Raw genomic sequence first — 15,956 nt, forward strand, 5'->3', positions numbered from 1 at the left:
GGGAGAAAGAGAGTTCAAGCACTTGAGGGGATAGACCCTCATTATGGTTTCTCTTCAGATCCATTTTCTATTTCTTCAGTGCCAACAGTACAACTGTATTTTTCAACAAACAAAACAGAATTGGATTTTTAAATTCTGCTGGTTGTTGCAGATTCCCAGCCTGTGCTGGCGTCGCTGGGTTTCTGCTTTCCAGCATGAAGTATATCTCTCTCTAAAAATGCCCTGGCTTTTTCTTGGTGCATTTATTGCCTTGTTTGATTTTGAAGTTCTCAGAGACAGTTTTCTGGGGCAACAATGGTCTGTTTGATGCAAGGTTTTCAAGATCAAAAAGGAAGGAGGAATGTAAGAAATAAGAAATCCAAGACCTGAAATGAGTGCTGCCCAGTTTTCTGAATTTTTGTTAATGTCTGGATGATTTGTCTAAAAATTGACAAGTTCTAATTTGTCCCTGCTTGGGATATTTATAAATGATACCCCCACGTGTCCTTTTTGGATTTATTAAGCTGTGAATGCGTATTGTAGATGTGGCCTTTCAGCTAGGGCGTGTGAGGTCTCTACTCATCACTGCTTTTCTTGAATTTTTTGGCATTCAATTGTCTTGGAAACATCTCTGGCTCTGTAAAATGTGGTTCACATCAGTGGCTGGGATCAAACACCGATGCACAAACAGATCCATATGACAGGGTTGTTTTTGTATTTGTTTTCAAACACAGCAAAGCTAAAATTAAAGGGACAGATGGTGGGGTGTCTGTCTTCTTTCCTGTGTCTCCCATATTCTGCTGAATGGAGGTTTAGCATATCTCAAAGAAGTACTTCATTTTGGGAAGGGTGAGACAATTAGATATGAACAAAAAACCCTGAGGGGAGCTACTGGGCCATCACCCCTGGCTGCCATGAAAGAATGGGTAGGCAATGATGTAAGATGTGGAAAGGTCTGGTGTCAGTGGTAGGTGCTACAGGTTATCTCACAGGGTCTGCACACTCCCAGAGGTTTGAATTGCACAGGAGCAGGTGACTCCAGCTGGTTCCCAGGCGATACAAGAGGTGCAAATCCAGGCAGATCCCTTGTCAGCCACTGAAAAGTGTGCGTGCCTGTGAAATTTCTAGGCTTAATCTGCATTACAGTGTGTGTGTGCATGCATGTAAGCTTTCTGCAGAGCTCTAGAGCATGTGTGTCATGTGGGGTGAGGCCAGAAAAGCAGATGTCCTGACCATGCCCCTCCTACTCGGGATTAGAGATGCTCAGGGGACAGCAGAGAGAAGCTGGGACACACTTCCCTGACTCACTGCCCGAGACAGCTGCAGCTTCTGCAGGTTCAATAGACCTCTGCTCTTTGCTCAAATAAAACCCTGCAGCTCCATTTCCAGCAACCATCCCCTTCTTTTGGTTAACCAGAGAGGAGGAGGATGGCCTATGCTGAGGAAGACAGGTAAGGTGCTGTGAAACAGCATGGACGTCCGAGCTGGATGGGGCTAACAAAATTACATCGCTTTTCCTCACCTTGTTTCTTTTCTACAGGGCACTCAATAAATGTCAGACAAAGGCTGCTCAGAAGTAAACATCTTATTATTGGAGAGGAATCTGGCCATCTGCCTGGGCAGGTGCTGGTGTTATGAAATATGGCAGCGAGTATGTGACCTTGGGAGAGGTTATGGGCCAGAAGAGGCAAATATCTCCTGTGGAGAGGCACAGACTGTGAATACGTATGGCCACGTGCCCCCAGACATAATGCTTTAGCTGTTTATTGGGATATGTCTGCTTTTTTTACATAGATTTGCATTCAGCCAACTTAGAAGCAAATAAGAGTGGGGGTTTTTTTCATGCCATAAAAGATCTGTCACCGGTGACAGTCCTGTGTTTTGCAACAGATGTGTTTCTCCAGTGGATGACAGCAATCACAATAAAGGGGATTGTGTTTTCAGCTGATCCTGTGATTTAATCCAAAGCAATGCTACCGAGCACTATTATTAGGTGTGCATTGTTAGAGCAGCTACAGGGGCCTTTGTGCTACATGTATTAATTCAAGCTGTCAAAAAGCTTGCACAGGCCTTGTGCTCATGCAGTTCCAGGCTGAACACTCTGCTTGGTGACCCACGGGTCAAACTCCCCCTTTGCTCCTGCTGAGCAGGTATCTCCCTTGCATTCAGAAATTATCAGTGCTTGCCAGTCCCTTTGATGTCATCCGGAAGGTTTCTGAAAGCAAAATACTGCAAGCAGATTAATTTTGGCATCGCTGTGCTCTCAGCACTGGGGACAGCTCTGATGTCCCCAAAGCCTTTGGGATGCCAGGCCCCTGTGCACTTGCTGGAGCTCCTTTCAGGCAAGGAAACATATGCACCACTGGAGAATTACTTCTTTGGTTAAGAAGTATTTTAATATCTTCTGTTTAAAAGGGAAAAAATCCACTGTAACTAGGCATAGCTCAGTGAGTCCTGATGTCTTCAGCAGACATTGAATGGGTTCCATCCCACATTTCTAAAATTTCTGATTATATAGGAATAATATCCAATTTTTAATGTTATTTTGCAATGGTTTATGCACTTTAAAGAAATACTGAAACAAGCAGTATTATGGTCATGAGGAAGAGCAGATCCTTGTGACCTTGTTCTTTTCTCATGTCTGCCACAGGTACATCAAAACCTTGGGCATTACATATAAATTCTCTTCGTTCCCTTGCATTTCTAAACGAGGATTACAGTTATTCAACAGAGAAATTGGGGGGAATTGTTCATTAATGTATGTAAAGCACTTTTAAAGCTTTTGTCTGGTAGCAAGTGATAACGTAGTCAAGTGTAGTCTTTATTAATGTCATTTTCACAGCTCCTGCTTATTTCAGGAGCTCATGATGCACTTGGAAAATTCAGTATGTGATGGTAAATAAACTCTCTCATTTCCAAACTTTTCCTTTGAAAAGTACTTCAGCTAAGTATGACTCTTCATTTTAATCTATGTGCATGGAAGTTATTTCTTCCCATTGGATTTCAGGTTTATGACATTTTTTTGGTATTTTTGACATTACATTTTTTAACTAGGACCGTAAGTTTGATGTATCTTATGCTGGATAGGACTTAAAGTAGTAACTAGACAGCTAAGAGTCTAAATGCTCACAGAAAACACCTGTGCAATAACTACTGACTCTGTCAGTGTAAAGAAAGAAAAAACATAGAATTGAGAACCTTTGTTTCAATATCTGGTGCTTTGGTTGGAGGAACCTGTTGTACAAGGACAGTCAAATCCTCTTAGCTTGAGACCTCCTGGAGTGAGGAGCACCACTCTGAAAGCTTTTCTGTCTGTCCTCTAAGACTGCTGAGAGCAGCATCACAACATTACTAGGATTTACACCTGTTGAAAAAAGAGACTTGCTAAAAAAGGACCAAAAGAAGCATTCCTGGAAAGATAGTGACTGCTTATCAACACCTCCAGTCAATTTTACATCACCTGCAGCCTCACAGTATCTGATTTTCTCACCTATCAATAATCAGATCAACTTTTCATACAGACAACTGCTGCCCCTGCCTGTGGGTTCACTCCAGACCCAGTCCTCTACCATGTACAATCATTAATTCTACTCATCATTGGTAATGATTGAGTTGCTTCCAAGAACTGCTATTAGTACTCCTGCTTTTGAGGATAGTTTCCAATCAACCTTGATATTGACTTTCAGAAAGTGTCTGCATTGTCCTATTGGAAACAGGATTATAGGATTATTTTGCTATTGATTGTGTTTCAAAACTGTGATTAAGGCATCTGAATACTGGGCTAAGAGGTTAAAAGTTGAGCTCTTCTCCTTTCCCATGAGACAGGTGTACAACAGGCACTGTAATGCCAACTTCTATCCCAGCTTCTGGCAATCCCTGCTGGATTAGACTTTTTTAACCTATATATTTGCTGAGTCCCCCTCTTGAATCACTTTAAACTCTGGCTTTCACTTGTTTTGATGGAGACTGATGTCATTGGGCCTCTTGGCTATGTCTGGAGTGCAGGTGTGATCCCACGCCCGCTCTGTGGGAGAGAAGAGGCTGAGTAAGATCTCCATGTTTATCCTTCTGAACTGAAGGCACGAGGTATCGAGAGGGTGGGTGTCTGACATGTGGTACCAGCCTAGATGGAAGTAGTGGGAGCTGATAGCACTCAACACTTAGAGAGATTGGCTCCTCCACCTCTGTCGGTGATGCTTGACCCATGTCTCAGAAGTTTACCTGGATCTTTACCTACTGCAGATGACAGTGTCTACTCCTTCATTAGCACAGCATTCCAGCTGTGTTGTTCAGGTGTCTTCAGAACTCCAGGCATTTGTATTTCCCCATCTCAGGCTGGACATCCCCATGCACACTCATATAGGTTGGAATTTCTCAGTCTAATTGTGCTTTTCCCTTTCTTCAGGAACTCAAGAGAAACCAGAGCCCATCAGAAGCAGGAGTGGTTATGCCTTGTGACATGTCTGTGATCTAGGTATCATTAGCCATTCTTCATCTACAGAATGAAACCAGCCAAGGGAATTCAAATGATTTCCCTGTAGTCAGGGGTAAAACACATGAGCCTAAAAGTGATGCAACTTCAATAACAGCAGCGAAGCTTCTATTGTTATACTCTTAATGAAATTTCTTTTTCTCTGCACCTTTTCAGGACTTTTATCCTTTGAAGCTTGTTCTTTGAATGGGCTGATAAGTCTCACTGGCCTGTTCTCCTCCTGCAGAAACGGCTACGAGGCGTGCAAGGAGGCAGCGGAGTGGCTGCGTGCGCGTGCTGCCCGGCGGCCCAGGATCGCCATCGTCTGCGGCTCCGGGCTGGCAGCTCTGGCTGATGTGCTGGACACCAGCACAGTCTTCCTGTATGAGGACATCCCTCACTTCCCACGGAGCTCAGGTGAGCAGCACCCCACCCACCAGCAGCCTGCAGCAGAGCCTCACACAGGGGTCACTCAAGTCTGCAAACCACTCCCACACTGGTGTTAAACTGTGTTCAAGGGTCTCAGGACGAGGGAAGAGATGAAAATCTTGACTCCATGTTTCAGAAGGCTGATTTATTATATTAAGATATTATATTATATTAAAATGTTATGCCAAAACTATACTAAAAATAATAGAAAGAAAGGATCCATCAGAAGGCTGGAAAGGAATAATAAGGAATGGAATTATAACAAAAGCTTGTGACTGTCAGAGAGTCCGACACAGCTGGATCTTTGATTGGTTATTAAGTAAAAATAACTCACGTGGACCAATCAAAGATGCACTTGTTGGTAAACAATGTCCAGACCACATTCCACAGCCATCAGATAGTTAATTGTTTACATTTCTTTTTTGAGACTTCTTAGCGAGGATAGGAGAAAAATCCTAGCAAAGGATTTTCATGAAAATATCATAGTGACACTGATGAAATGTGTGTTCACAGTAAAAAACCAGAAATATCATAGCACAGATATAGGTATTTATTTATTTGGTTTCCAGCTCCTGCTTTTGCAGTGCTTGGCCCTCTGGTAAAACAAAATCATCAACTAACAGATCCCTCTAAAGTCAAATTCCTTGAGACCTGTCACTAAAATGACACTTTGTTAATTTCCAGTGTCGGGGCATGTTGGCAGGTTGGTGTTTGGGGAGCTGAATGGCCAGCCCTGCGTGTGCATGCAGGGACGTTTCCACTCCTACGAAGGCCACTCTCTCAGCACGGTGAGTTCTCCTTAAGGAAAATATTCACCTTGGGGACATGTGTTGTAAAAGCTGCAGCAGTGACTGCTTGCCTTGCTATCTAGCTGCAGGATGTTAGCTCTTGCAATGAACTTACGGTGCTCTTGAAATGAGTCTTTCTTAGATTTCAGATCTGCCCCCAGAAAATAAAATTGGGAGTTCAGACCAAGAGGTAGTTGGCTTCTGCTGGGTGAAGGTGATGCTGCACAGCCACACAAACTGGCTGACCCTGCTACTCTCACAGGGGGAAATAGTTTATCATATAAGGCAGATTAATTTACATGCTTTAACTTAGTCAGTTTAATCATGATTTAAATCAGCAATGAGAAAACTGCAATAAGAATAATCTATTTTAATCTTCTATTGCATTTATATAGTTTACAGCTTTTTTCTTTCCCTAGAAAAAGTACCCAGGCTACTGCAAGCTGCTATAACCTCCCAGCTAACAGACTGGAATGTGTGGAGATTTATGTTACCTACCATGCACATATGTATACTTTTCTGCTAGAAAACAACAATAATATTTATTTATTGGCTCTTTTTTTTTTAATTTGGATAGCTTTGTGATTTTCCTTTTTTGCATTGAGGTTGTTTGAATTTGAATTAAAACTGCAATTTTTGGCACCACCCAACTTCTTATAGAAAACCAACTATTTTAAAATCACTCAATACAAAATTAGCTTTGTCAAGACATGTTTGTCTATTAAAATTAACTTACTTATTGAAGAAGTGGTGTTCATTACTAGGAAATGTTTTGCTCACAGTAGCATTTGATTGATAGCAGGTATCATCCGAATTCCTTCATGACTCCTCAAAATCAAACTTCTCTAAATTTTTGTTCTCCAGCTCCCAACTGTTCCTTAGCTTTGGATTACTCTCCAAGTCCATGTGCATAAGTAGTTACTCAATCAGCACAGTGGTTTGATCTCTGCAAGACCTTGGCAGTGAGCAAAAACTATCTGCATGTTCTTTCTGTACACCTTTATTTGACCTTCCTGCCACTGTAGGAAACGTGGTCTTGGATTTTAATACAAGATTTTGTTTCATTGCAAGATTATGTTTAATTTGTTTAAAAAGCATTAACATTCTATTCAAATTACAGGAAGGTTTAAAATTGCAGGAGGTTCTTTTGTCTCCATATGTAGACTCTTTGCACCCACAAACTGTGATATTACAAATGCAGTAGCAGTGGCTGTCTGCTGCCTGTGACACTCATTGCACATGTGCTTTTGCTTCTTGCAGGTCACCTTTCCCATCAGGGTGTTCTTTCTCCTGGGGGTGGAGATCTTGATTGTCACAAACGCTGCTGGAGGACTGAATCCCCACTTCCAAGTGGGGGACATCATGTTCATAAGGGACCACATCAGCTTGTTTGGCTTGGGAGGGCAGAATCCCCTGCGTGGGCCAAATGATGAGCGGTAAGAAGGCATCGGCTCTGTTGTTACCAATTCATCCTTTCCTCCTTCATCCATGGGCTGGGACTGCCAGTTGTGCCTGCTGACAAATATTTACTGAGAGGCAGAGTTTGGCTCCAGGTAACCACAGGGGAAGAGTTACAGCAGTAGCTCTATGTGCTGTGCCACTGCCCTGCCTTCCCTTGGCTGTTGCTTACTTTTAGAAGGAGCTTACACACAAACCCCCAGAAGGTTTTGTTTTGTACAAGTAGGCTTCTGATCTTTCTCCTGACATGACCAGCTGTACCATCTGCTAAACACACCCACTGCTCCTCTTTTTATCAGCCTCTCTCTCTGTTGGTTCCTCTTAACTGAGCAGTCAGTGAGCTGTGCTGTCTCCAGACTGGGTTTATCAACAGCCATTTCTGGAGTGATGGAATGGGTACAGCAGAGGCCAGGCAGTAAGTGGAGGGCAGACCAAAGATGAAACCTCTAAAATTCCTGATCACCGCTGCTGTCCCCAGGTCTGCAAACTGGAGTGCCTTTGTATTCACTGAAGGCATTGCTCTGATGAGAGGTGGTTGTCTTGGCAGCTTCTTCAGAAACCTTGAGATCTACAAGAGCCACCTGCTGCTGGCTGAACTGGGAAGTCAGGTTTCCTGTACTGGCTGTGTAGCAGAATCTTTACCTTACTGAGAGGGCAGAGTGGAGCTTCTATCATATCCTCACCCCTGAACAGCAGTTGCCAACAGATTTGGATTTGCTTTGAGCAAGATGCTGGACTAGATGACCTCAATGTCCCTTCCAAAATGAATTTATGATCACAAAATCCTTCCCAGATACCATCAGACTGGTAAGGTGGAAGGCCCATCATGAAAAATGGACGTGTTTGCAGGGCAGGCATCTGGATTGTCCTCAGATCTTTCCAGAGAGAAAGTTCTGCTGAGAGTAAGGTGGCCTGCCTGGCTTTCAGTTAGTTTCTTCCTGATGTAACAGCAGACCTGGCTCTTGCTTCTGAAAGAACCTGAAAGGTGCTGGCAGCTGCCTCAGGAGAAATAATCACTGTGCTGCGATTCCATGGCAAGAGGACAGTACCCATCTGAAGTGGAACATCTTTACATTTTTGTAGGTATTGCCGTGGGTTGGAGGAAAGTGATCAAAAGCAGAGAAGCTACATGGAGTGTTTAAAGCTCTCTGGGCTTGCATAATTGCTCTGGAGCAGGGGGAGAAACTCCAATCAAACAACTGCATCTGGACAGCGTTCAAAGGCAGCATAGCTGCCTCACTGCCTCCCCAAAGCAGCTTCTTGGTAAAGACTGCAGTGCTCTGGGAGGTGATTTCTGTACTGCTGACCAAGGCATCAAAATGGGCAAAAGGTCTTTATGAATCAGGTTTCAAAGCATTGCAGAGATTTAGCTGAGCAAACTCCTAAAATCCTGTCCAGCTGAGCTACCAGGAAGGATTTATCTAAGCACAACAGAGCAAAACTAGAGGCAATGAAGTGATGTGGAAATAATATTTTTTTAATAAATTAGAGATTGGGAGTCTGCATTGCTGGCCATCCTTCAGAAAAGGGAAGCAATTTTCATGGTGATGAATACTTATTACCTTAGACCAGAAGGGGACTTTTTTTTATTTATGTAATATTCAGTGTTTATAAAAACAAAATAAGCCACCTACTGCCCTAAGCATTCAGCTGGAAGAACATGTAAACAAGAAGAAGATTTAATAGCATAAATGAGGGACCTGGTCCACTCCTACTGAGCTGCATTGATGAACATGGCTGGGAGTTTATTTTCCAGGTTTCCTCAGTGGCAGCATAGCAATCTTTGCCATCTACTTCTGCTCTCCTTGAGTCAAGAGCAGGATTCACTCCATCAGGAGCAGGGCTGAGCTGCTATTTTAAGACCAAAAGCAAGAGACCAAGTCTTGAAGCAGGAGATGAAAGCTACCTAAAATACGGCCCTGGAGCTCCAAGATGTAAAGTAGCCTGCTGTGATGGGCCTTAAATGTAGGGACTGATGCTCCACCAGGCCAGGCTTAAACCCCCATCCAGGGACAGCCTGAGGGACTCTGTGCCTCAGAGCAATAGCTGTTTGGTGAGGAATGTTCAAAAGATATCATGAGCAGTTCCTGAGGAGAGAGAACTGGCCATCAGTGCTCCCTAGAGACAGGAGCCCTTGAAAGACCATTCCAGAAGGGTTCCTGCAGAAGGGAAGCAGTGCCAGACCTTCCAACAGCCATAAGCTCTGTGTGCTGACAGTCTTGGATGACTAGATCTAGCAGGAATGTCACACCCAGGCAGGTGCCCCATTCCTGGAAACATTCAGGGTCAGGTGGGACAGGACTCTGAACAACCTGATCTGGCTGAAGATGTCCCTGCTCGCTGCATGGGTTTTGATGAGATGGCTTTTGAAGGTGCCTCCCAACCTAAACTATTCCATGATTGATGGCAGAATTACCGATGATAAGAGTGGAATGAGAGAGATTGCATCCATGGCAGGTCTGCCCTTAACACTTCCCTTTTCTGTGAAGAGTGACCATCCCTGGACTCCGGCGGAGGGAGCAGTAGCACGATCACACAGCTGTGTCCTTTACTGCCTTTCAGGTTTGGAGTGAGGTTTCCCTGCATGTCAGATGCTTATGAGCAAGACCTGCTGAGCCTGGCCATGGAGAGTGCCCGGGAGCTGGGGTTCCTGAGCTTCACCAGGGAAGGAGTGTACTGCCTGCAGGCTGGGCCCAGCTACGAGACCATCGCCGAGTGCCGCCTGCTGCAGGCGCTGGGAGCTGATGCTGTGGGTGAGCAGGCTGGGCTGCCAGGGCTCTTTGAGCACGTGGATTGGACAGTTAATTCTGCTCAAGGCTGACTTGCTTCAGTCTTTGACTCTCTAAGTCTCCTGGGGCTGGAGAAATGAGCTCTGTGTATTCCTGCTTCATTCTGCAGTGGCTTAGTGCAGCTCCTGGGAGGATCTGCACAAAGTCCCTGTGCTTACAGCTGAGCAGGACAGGCATCCCAGCACAACTTCGTGTTTATTTCCCAAACACAAAGTCTCTCATGCTCAGATGGTTCCACTTCAGGAGGACTGAGTGGGGCTCAATAAAAATGAAGTCTTTGTAGTATTTTTCTTCTAATTCTGACATTGTAAAGATTTTCACTGTGCTTTTTCTCTACAAACCAGCCTTCCTTATGAGTCTTATTTAAGGATGGTAATCATGGATACCTTCCCAACTGTGAAAAAGAAAAGTGCCATGATCCATAATGATTCCTCCAGCTATGATTCTTTCCATGACCCCTGGCTCATGGAAGTCTGTGTATTAATACCTGCAGATTCATTGTGTGTGAGGAAAGGAGCTCAGGTCCCCTCAAAGCCATTTTTATTTGCAATAGCTTTTTTAGCCAAGGAAGAGCCCAATGACACAGCACATCAGTACTTCCTTAGCAAGTCTGCAAGCAGTCTGACACATCTTGAGGAGGGAGCTGTGGCACCAGGATTGAATGCAGGAGGTTTATTGTGCTGAGCAGAGTTGTAACTGTAGTCTGCAGCTATTTGAGCTTTGTACGTATCACAGCCTTTAACTATTCAGACAGAGCTGGGGGGAATGAGACAAGGGCGTGTGCTTGGAGGTAGGATGGTGCAGCCTTGGAGAGATCTTGTTTTGGTGTAAATCCTGACTCATTCTGGTCCTTTCCTCTCCTCCTGTAGGCATGAGCACTGTCCCAGAGGTAATTGTAGCCAGGCATTGCGGCCTCCGAGTCCTTGGGATCTCCCTCATCACCAACAGAGCAGTGATGAGCTACAACAGCCAAGAGAAAGCCAGCCACGAGGAAGTGCTGCGCATCTCGGTGGTCCGGGCTGCAGCCCTGCAGAAACTGCTCACACACCTCCTTGGGAAGCTGGGGGAAAGCACAAACTCTCTATGACCTCCAGCCATTAATCCTTCACGTCACAACGTGTGTGAACACTACCACGTGTTGGGGGAGAGCTGTTGGTGGGACTGTCCCTTTCTCTCCCAGTTTTAAATAGAATTTTTGATCTTTGTGGTTTATCTGATCAGGTGCAGAGGTTCGCTTTGAATTTTGCCAGGATGATCCCCTCATTAATAGCCAGTGACCAAAACAGCTTACTGGCACTTCAACACTCTGGCACATTCCCAAACCCCAGTGTCAGCAGAGCCCCAGAGACTGTGACCCCCAGCTGTCTCTCTTGGGACACCCTCCTGCCCCAAGTCTCTGCTCCCCAGGTCAGGAGTTGGCCATGGGGCTTGGTGCCTGCTTTGGTAGGGCCTGGGCTGAAGCCAGAGGAAGCTCAGAGAAAGACTGAGTTTTGGATACATGAAATGGGCCAGGCTAAAGATGAGATCTGCCTGGAGCAAACAATGGTGCAGAGCAGTTGAAATGCAATTGATTTTACAGCTTGGAAAACCACTGCACTGCTATGGGGTTGTGTGACTTCCCCTCCCAGAAGGTCTCCCAGAAAGCCCACTCTTTCCTCATCCTTGTCTCCTCATGGCCAGCTGCAGAGCTCAGTATCTGTTTGCTACAATGCAGCACATCCCCAGCACTCCTCTCACCTCTCTGTTCTGTTTCATTGCCCAGTTTAGCAGGATATGAAAATTCAGCTCAGTACAAGGCATGGCTTACCCGTGCAGCATGTAAACATTGCCAAGCTGGAAACAGAATCCAGGTCTATCTCTCCCTGGTTTTGATCAGTTTTTGGATGTCTTGGAGATCAGTGGCTTCAGCACTGCAGACTGGTTTCCTGCTGGTGCCCACAGACAGGGAGATTTGTTTGATCCCATGTTTCACATGAGCTTTGTTGCTGTCCTTGCAGCAGATTTTGGAGCATCAATGGTTTGTAGATTTTAGTAATGTGAAATTACAAAGGAAATATTTTGAAAGAGGTATGATATTTTTCTTGGTCCTCTTACATAAAGCAAATTAACCAAACAGTGAGTGAAGGACAGGAGAGGTTCTCCCTTACCAGTGTGCTGATGGTCTGTCAAGGAATGGGGAACATTCACCAGAACGGTGCATTATTCATTGTTCCTCAAAGGTCAAGCTGAGCTGAGGATGCAGCTGGATGTGAAACAGTGACAGTAATTATTAGATAACCTTTTTCCCTTCATTTATCTTGTAGTTCTCTATAAAGCCCATCACTGTCATAGTTAAATGTTTTTAGTTGACTCAGTGGTCTGAACTGAAGACACCCAACCAGTCATGGAGAGCTCCCAACGTGCCTTCCTAAATTTAGCTGACCAGTTGTTTACCATTGACACTTGCCCTCTGTCACAGCCTTCAGCCTTCCATGACATTTCTTCCATTTTTTTTCCAGATGGGTATTTGCTTGAAGCCTTTCATGCTGCAATTACTGCTGTCAGCTGCAGTATTCATGGTGCAGATGTTGCCACCAGGAGGAACAGTTGTGCTGTGAATGTTTTCCATTAAATGCTAGCACTTCAGGTGTAGGGGAGATCTTGGAGTGGCCCTCTTGTCTCCTCCTGGACAATGTTACCTGTGGTCAGCCCTGAGAAATATCTGCCTGGCCTGATCTGGAGGATTTGTGGAAGGAAGGATTCATTGCTTGTGCTTTCCTGGCAGACTCACTTGTTCAGCAGCTCCTGGCTCTTGGAGGAGCCCTCAGAGACAGCAGCTCTTCCCATTTTGTGGGTCTGACTGTCAGGACAGTCTCTGGGACCAGCTCTGGTGGTGATCTGCAAAGGGAGAGAGGCTCCAGCTCCATCTTTCACAATGCTGTTCCCTTTCCAGATCAAGCAGGAGTGACGTGCTTGTCAAGCAGGGAAATATGAAAAGTGGCAGATGTGCAGAGCAAGAAGGAGCCACTTCTACCTGCTCCCTTTTCAGACTCGTCCCAGTATGAGCTTGTTACAGGGCAGGGAGAGAGCAGATAATTTCTCCTGCCTAGAAAATGGTGCTTCACATTCATCTAATTAATACTTGGTAAATACAAAGTCTCTCAAGTGGGAGTGGAAGGCAGCTGTGCAGCTCGCTGTAGCTAGCAGCAGCCAGAGTAGCTAAGGCTGGGATTTCAGCAAACTCCATTAATTAATCAGAGTCAGGCTGGGCTGGGATGTGAAGGGAAGCATCCAAAAAAACCTGCTGTTGTGCTGGTACTTGTCAGGCAGGGTTTGAGATGATGAGGAGCTTGGCAGCAGCACCTGCTTTCAGGTCTGCTCCTCTCTCCAGCTGCACCAGAGGCAGATACCTGCTCTTGTGTCTGAATACAGCTGAAATGCAACTTAAAATTTAGCCTGAAAATCACCATGCAGCTAAATCTTCAGCAAATTGTGTCTGTTAAAAAAAAAAATCTAAATTGCATCTGAATCCTTAAATAGTTTGGGGCTCTTCTTTCAGCTGGCCAGAGTTGTCTTGGATGGCCCAAACTTTGCATGAACATCCTGATTTTTGTACCTGTCAATGGTAAGAGGGAGATGCCCTGGGCACTTTGGAAAGGATCTTATTCATTTGCAGGTGAGAGGGGAAATACAAAACACAGTGAGCTTATCTGGCTTTGGAGATACTTTTAATACAATTTTGGGTTCTTTTACTGATGATGAATGCCAAAAGTCTGAAATATGGTGATAAAAGGTGGGCAAGACATGTGGGGAAGAAACTGGGGAAGGAAATAAAACCTGCTGTGATCCTGAAAACTGTTTTTGTTTGCTGTGCCAATGCCACTGGTTAGAAAGAAAGGAGGTGCTTAACTGCTCCCCCTACACCCAACCCACAGGCAGGAGGATAACCCAGAGAAACCCCACAGAACCACATCCCTGGGGGACCAGAACTCAAGATAAGCAGGACCAACATTTGGCCAGCACTTGGCACAGGTATTTCTTACTGATCCCACTAGGCTGACAAACTTATGGAAAAAATACCAAGAACCAAAGTACCTCACTTAACTTCTGAGCAGCTGGGAAGTGCAGTGGGCTGTGATAATGCCAGAGCAAGTCATCTATGGAGGTAGGACACAGCTCCCTTCATGCTCTGCCTTTTGTGTAGTGCTTTTGGTGGTTTCTGGCAACATCCATGGCTGAAATGACAACCTCAGCTCTCTTCATTCCTTTACTCTGTGCCACTTACTTGCTTCTGAAGTCCAGGGCCTTGTGGTCATAGGGATAAACTGAAGGATGCATGAAAAGCTGACACCTGGCAAGTGGTAAAAGAGCCCCAAATGACATGATGATCGTTGCTGTCTCAGTGCTGTGGCTGGCAGTGAGCCCAAGTGCTGCCTGACTAGGGAATGCCACCAGCACGGGCTGTCCCATGTGGCTGTACCCACGGCAAAGGGACACATGAACACCTGTGCCAGTGCAGGGCAGAGCTGGCACAGCTCCTCCTTTACTCACTCACAGCCAAGGACTCATGAACAAGTCCATCTCATCCTCTGTGCCAGCCTTTTCTTTTTTCTTGCTCATCAGTCCAGAGAGAACTTCCCAGATCACAGGGTCCTGCTGTTTCCAGTCCCCTGAAGAAGACAGAGGTGTTATATTGATGCCTTCATGTGAGATTCACATAAAAGCGTGAAGCCAAGAGGAGAAACCTCTGCCACAGCCCTTGGCTGGACCATATCATGAGTGTTTAAGTAGAGATCTCTGCTGTTATCTGAGAAACAACCCTGTGACCCAAAAAATCTGATGGTGTGATTCATCCTGTTTCCTTTGCAAGCCTTGGTTTCCCACTTTTTTTTTTTTTTTTTTTTTTTTTACATTAGGTTTGCCTTTTGCCTTCTTTCCTATTTAAAAGTAAACCAGAAAGCTTTTAAAAACCTGTGCTGTCTCAGCTCAGCAGTGAGCGTGTGCCTTGCCTTCAGGTTATCAAATTTCCCTTAGATGTTTGTCTTTATTGAAAACCTGCAGCTGAATTAAGAGGATTCTGCTATAGTGGTGTGTTGTTTGGGGTTTTTTTTTCCCCAAAAGCTTTAGGTCTTCACTGCAAGGATTTCATTTGCAGGAAAGAACTAAACTCTCCCCTGCTGTGCTGAATGTGCAGAGCAGGGGGGAGTGATGTGGGTCACGGCAGTGGGTTGATCTCAGAGTGTTGCTGAATTAAGCCCTGGCTCTGTAAGCAGCAGGATGGTCTGTTCTTTCCAAAATCTGATGGCATGTTCAGATTGAATCATAGGCTGTCCTGAGTTGGACCCACAAGGAACATCAAGTCCTGGCACTGCACAGAACATCCCAGGAATCCCATCATCCCTGAGAGTGTTGTCCAAATGCTTCCTAAACTCTGTCAGGGTTGGTGCTGTGACTCCTGTGACCCTCTCTCTGGGTGAAGAACCTTTTCCTGATACCCAGCCTAGGTGGTGGGACAGGGGTGAAGGCTGGAGGAAACCATCCAGCCTTTTCTCCTGCAGAAGGGACATCCCAGTGCCTGGACACCCATGTGGGAGATGGCTTCAAACAGCAGCACAACCACCCCTTGCTTTCCTTTCCTGAAGCTTCACAGCCCTCTCTAAAAGTCTTTCTCAATCTTAGCAAATCCCTTCCTACAGCAATGAGCCCCTCTTGCACCGCCAGCTGCTTCAGAGAGGCAGCTTGGGGAAGCATTTCCCCAAAGAAGGGAGGGAGTACACCTGGAGCCCAAATACTGCTCCCAGGCCCCACCTTGGAGCAACCTTGGCTCTTTGTTAGCAGAGAGGTGGGTGTCATGGAGCAACATGAATGGCTGGTGACCCAGAGCCATCCCTGTGCTGGGCTGGAGCTCTGCTCCCTGTGGAGCAGATGATGGACCAGCGTTGGTCCCTGTGCCCATTCCGTCCCCTGCCTGGGCACAGCTGGGGACACATCCCTAAACCCAGCCCTGCAGAAGCAGTGAATGTTCCCTCTCAGCCCCCAGGAAAAATCTGCTCCGGAGGGTGT

General features: G+C 45.6%; 1 protein-coding gene across 1 annotated transcript; it reads left to right on the forward strand.

The window, feature by feature from the left end:
- Window positions 1-1,407: 1,407 nt before the first annotated feature.
- On the forward strand, window positions 1,408-11,001 carry LOC121334003 (purine nucleoside phosphorylase). The gene is made up of 6 exons (XM_041400860.1): window positions 1,408-1,430; window positions 4,698-4,867; window positions 5,564-5,667; window positions 6,928-7,103; window positions 9,688-9,878; window positions 10,784-11,001. Exons 1-6 carry the CDS (start codon window positions 1,408-1,410, stop codon window positions 10,999-11,001), a joined length of 882 nt encoding a protein of 293 aa, XP_041256794.1.
- The last annotated feature ends 4,955 nt before the right edge of the window (window positions 11,002-15,956 follow it).

Source organism: Onychostruthus taczanowskii, unplaced genomic scaffold (assembly GCF_017590055.1).
Source record: "Onychostruthus taczanowskii isolate IOZ18803 unplaced genomic scaffold, ASM1759005v1 scaffold18, whole genome shotgun sequence".
NCBI classification, from domain to species: domain Eukaryota; kingdom Metazoa; phylum Chordata; class Aves; order Passeriformes; family Passeridae; genus Onychostruthus; species Onychostruthus taczanowskii.